Source organism: Physeter macrocephalus, chromosome 11 (genome assembly GCF_002837175.3).
Source record: "Physeter macrocephalus isolate SW-GA chromosome 11, ASM283717v5, whole genome shotgun sequence".
Classification (NCBI taxonomy): Eukaryota; Metazoa; Chordata; class Mammalia; order Artiodactyla; family Physeteridae; genus Physeter; species Physeter macrocephalus.
This window is the reverse complement of record NC_041224.1, coordinates 59,646,926-59,650,995: the sequence shown is the minus strand read 5'-3', so window position 1 is coordinate 59,650,995 and position 4,070 is coordinate 59,646,926. Positions and strand designations below refer to the sequence as shown.

The window sequence follows — 4,070 nt, the reverse complement described above, 5'->3', positions numbered from 1 at the left end:
AGAGAGGGGAAAGGGGGAGAGGGAGGGGGAAAGGGGGAGAGGGAAGGGAGAGGGAGGGGAAAGAAGGGGAGGTGGAAGTAGGGAGGGAGGGGGAAGTGGGGAGGGAAAGAGGGGGAGGACAATGCCACATAGGCAGCTGCAGACCCTGCAGAGGCAGCGTACCTGGGGTCTCCACCCTCTGATAGTGGTAGGGATTCACGCAGACTTCGTCCTTCTTCATGTTGAAGGCGAACTCACACAGCTCCATGGCCCGCAGCTCATGGTGGCTGTGTAGGTCGGGCCATCGCCACAGGCGGCAGTAGATAACATGGGGGAGCCCCTTCCGGTGGGACACCTGCAGCCGGCCATCCAGGGACCTGCCGGGAACGGGAGGGGCAGAAACAGACAGTGAAGTGGGTCCGGCCTGCCTCCTCCCAAGTCCCGCCTGCTGAGCTCCATGAGAGCTCGCTGGCAGAGACTCAGGAAGCTCCCCTCCGCTGGTCTGTCTCACACACAGAGGGCCAGGAGATCAGAGAAGCTCTGTGCGTGCTGGAAGGGGTCCAGGAGAAGAACACAGAGGCCCACCCAGGAAGGCCGAGGGCTCCCAGGCTGGCAGAGCTGACCTCGGACCCGTCCCATGAGGGGAACGACACCGAATCATGCTCTGGGAAGGTCGGGGCCCGGTGGAGGTGTGCAGAGGGGAGAGGGCTGAACTAGGAGACGGAGTCCTTCAGGAGCCGATGTGAGGACCACAGAGATGCTGAGGAGGAGGGTGACAGCACACAGGCCCTCCCTCTCTAATCGCTTTCCACACTCACCCAGTTCCTCTCTCACACAGGAGAAACCAGGAAAAAAAAACAACCCTCTTTTTTTCAGTTGGTGTTTGTGAGGCAGGGAGGGAGAGAAGGCAATGAAGGGGAATTTTAACTGGTCAAAGGCTACACGGCAGACCTCTCGGGAGTCCCTCTCAGTGTGAGGGCTGCTGGCAGGCTGGCCCAGGGGTCCCAGTTCAGAGCTAAGGCCTAAGCGGTCGTGCGTGAGCAGAGCAGGAGGTGAGCCTGTGACTTGGTTCTGCCACGGTCCCCAGCCTGGCTGGGCCGAACCCACCCCCACGGCAGTGCCCTGTCCCTGTGCAAACCACGTCTTCCGTGGTGAGTTAGCCTCTGAGCAGCTGACCTGGCGCCCGGCCCCACACCCCAGGCCAGAGTGTGGTCCCTGGTGGACCAGCAGCACGGGTCCACGGAAGCTTGTGAAAAAGGCAGAATCTCAGACGCTACCCCAACCCACTACATCCGATTCTTCCTCTTTCTAAAATCCCCAGGTCACCTGCCGGACAAGAAAGTTGGAGCAGTGCCACAGGCCATGACAGCTGGGAGCTTGAGAGGCAGAAGGCAGGAAGCATCTGAAGGGAGAGATGAGAGACTTCAAGCAACGCCAGGTATTAGCCAGGTGAGGAGATTCCGTTCACACAGAGTCCTTTATCTAACAAGTCTTTCACGAGCTCCTACTCCGTGTGGCACCAGGGATACAGTAGTGAGGGAAAGAGAGTAAAAGAGACCACAGAGCGGTCCCTGCTTCCACAGAACTTCCGTGGGCAAGACCGACATTAATCACATAATCAGGACAGCTACAATGACAAACTAAGTGCAGGGAACCCCAAGAGCATATGACTCTGGGGACCCTGCTGCACTGAAGGGTGGGACAGGGCATCTCTGAGGAGATGGTGGTTGACTGGAAAGTCTAAATGATAAGTAAGAACGAAGTAGTCAAAGGAGTAGGGAAGGAGGGCATTCCAAGTAGAGAGAAGAGCATGTGCAAAGGCCCTGGGAAGGTGGAAAACACAGTGAGGAGGAAGACCAGAATGAAGGCCAGAGTGACCGGAGAGGAGGGAGGCTGGGGTAGCAGACAGGGGTGTTTCTGCAGGGTCTCAGATGCCATGGTGAGAGGTTCTGCCTTTTTTTCTAAAAGCCACAGGAAGCCTCTGAGATGTGTAAGTGGGCTGAGAGTGTGTTTGTGTGTGCGCGCATGCAAGGGACAGGCCCCGTGACAATCCTGGCTGCAGGGACAAGCAGACTGGGGGGAGTGGAGAGTCAGAGTGGGTGAGATGGATGCTCATCAATAAGGAGGCACCCAGAGGCAGTACTGCTCTTTCTACAAGGAGGCCCATCCTAGGACCCCACTGGCCAGTGGGCAGGACTTTTCTAATAGCTGGGCAGGCCTGGTGGAGAGGCATTTGAAGCTCTCCCTCCCTGCCCCCATACGACTGAGGGCACCCATTTTCCTGAATATATGGAATTTATGGACACTCTGTGAGGGAGGGGCTTGCCAGATGCAACCAGAAGCACCAACCAAAGAGAGAGAAACAGGAATCCAATCAAACTCTCCGAGCCACTGGCCTGGGCAGGGGGGAGGACAGGCAGAGGTCAGAACTGGGCTTGGGCACAGAGGGACTGACAGGGATCTGCTGACTAAGGGCAGCTCAAAGGATGTAATTACCTCCCTCCTGTGGGGCCCCAGACCAAGGAACCCCAACAGCCCAAAAACAGTAATTAGGAGGCAGAACGAGAGAAGACAGCCTGGGACTCGCCCCTGAGATACAGAAGGCAGATGGCCAGATGTGGAGTCATGAGACCTGGGGTCAAGATGAGGTTCTCCTCTTCCGGCTGTGAGACCCTGGGCAAGTCCTGAAGTCTCCAGGACCCTCAGTTACCTCATCTGTAAAATGGAACATTCTCCCCCCACTGCTGCCCTGACCTCACGCAGCTCAGTATCCACTCAAAAGCGCTTTGTGAAGCACCAGTCAAGGACCGTTATTCTTCTGCATCACAGCGGCCACTCTCCAAACCCGGCCCTGGAGAAGTGAGGTGAGCTGTGGGGCTGAGGAGGAGAGAAAGGGAGAGTGGGGACAGAGAGGGACTCAGCTGTTCCCATTTTCTTGCAAAGCCACCGTGTGCCCATAGATAGGGAAGTGGTCACATCTGCTCTTCAGTGTTGGACAAAAGCCCCAACAAAGAGCCAGCTGGACATCTGAAGTGGCCTCTGCAGGGGGAGGCCTTGGAGAGAGGCTCAGACCAGCAGCGAGGAAAGAGTGGGCTGTGGAGGGAGCCCCCAACCCCTACCTGGTTGATGGAAGGGTTAGCCCTCTTGCTCTGAAAAAAAAAAAAAAAAAAAAAAAAAAAATGCAGCACTATTCACAATAGTGAGGACATGGAAGCAACCTAAATGTCCATTGACGGAGGAATGGATAAAGAAGATGCGGAACGTATGTATGATGGAATACTACTCAGCCATAAAAAGAATGAAATAATGCCATTTGCAGCAACACAGATGGACCTAGAGATTGTCATACAGAGTGAAGTCAGACAGAAAGAAAAATATCATACGATATCACTTATACGTGGAATTTTTAAAAAATGGTACAAATGAACCTATTTACGAAACAGAAATAGAATCACAAATTTAAAAAAAATAGTAATACAGGGCAGGAGGAGGGGTGATGGTGGACAACGCAAGAGAAGGGTCCCTGCTTCCACAGGGCAGACGGCCTGAGAGAGGGCGCGAAAGGCCAAGTTCCCGTCAGCCCTGCGCTGGGCCTGCGCCTTAGGCAGGGAAGGTGCGGGGACAGGACGCTCTGGGCACTCCTGACGTGGAGCGACGCTCACACGCCGCCCTAACATCCTAACCCCCAGGACTGGGACAGCCAAGCCAGAGACCCAGAGTGACCCAGGGCCTGCTCACGGGCCTGCAAGGGGGAAAAGGGCGTGGAGTGGACAGAAGTGGGACACCTCGGGACACACGAGGCTCAGACACGTCATGTGACGGAGGCCAAGGTCTGGGCGTGATGTGGCCCTTATGGGCTGCGGGAGTTGAGGGATGGGAAGGAGAATCAAGGATGTGGTGAAGGAGCGCAGAAGGCTCATCACATCTGTAGGCAGAGACTGCAGTGTCCTGATTCCTCAATCAATCCTTTCTGCGCTACATGGGCTGTTTCCTCTCAGGGCCTGAAGAGCCTGGCTGTCTACCTGAAGAAGTATGGCAGAGAGCGCTCCAGGCACAGAGGAAGGAGCAGGGAGAAAGGGGGGGGGGGGAGT

The 4,070-nt window shown here is 55.9% G+C and overlaps 1 protein-coding gene across 9 annotated transcripts in view; it reads right to left on the bottom strand.

The window, feature by feature from the left end:
- Positions 1-4,070, bottom strand: part of SMAD3 (SMAD family member 3) — a 118,162-nt gene that overhangs the window by 23,211 nt on the left and 90,881 nt on the right. For 8 of the 9 annotated variants that reach the window (XM_055088049.1, XM_007127835.4, XM_028494946.2 and 5 more), the window contains one exon: positions 163-356. In XM_055088049.1, coding sequence (XP_054944024.1) covers positions 163-356 — 194 coding nt within the window. Of the gene's footprint in view, positions 1-162; positions 357-1,305; positions 1,382-4,070 lie in introns of all 9 variants that reach the window. The other variant, XM_028494948.1, reaches the window with a different exon arrangement.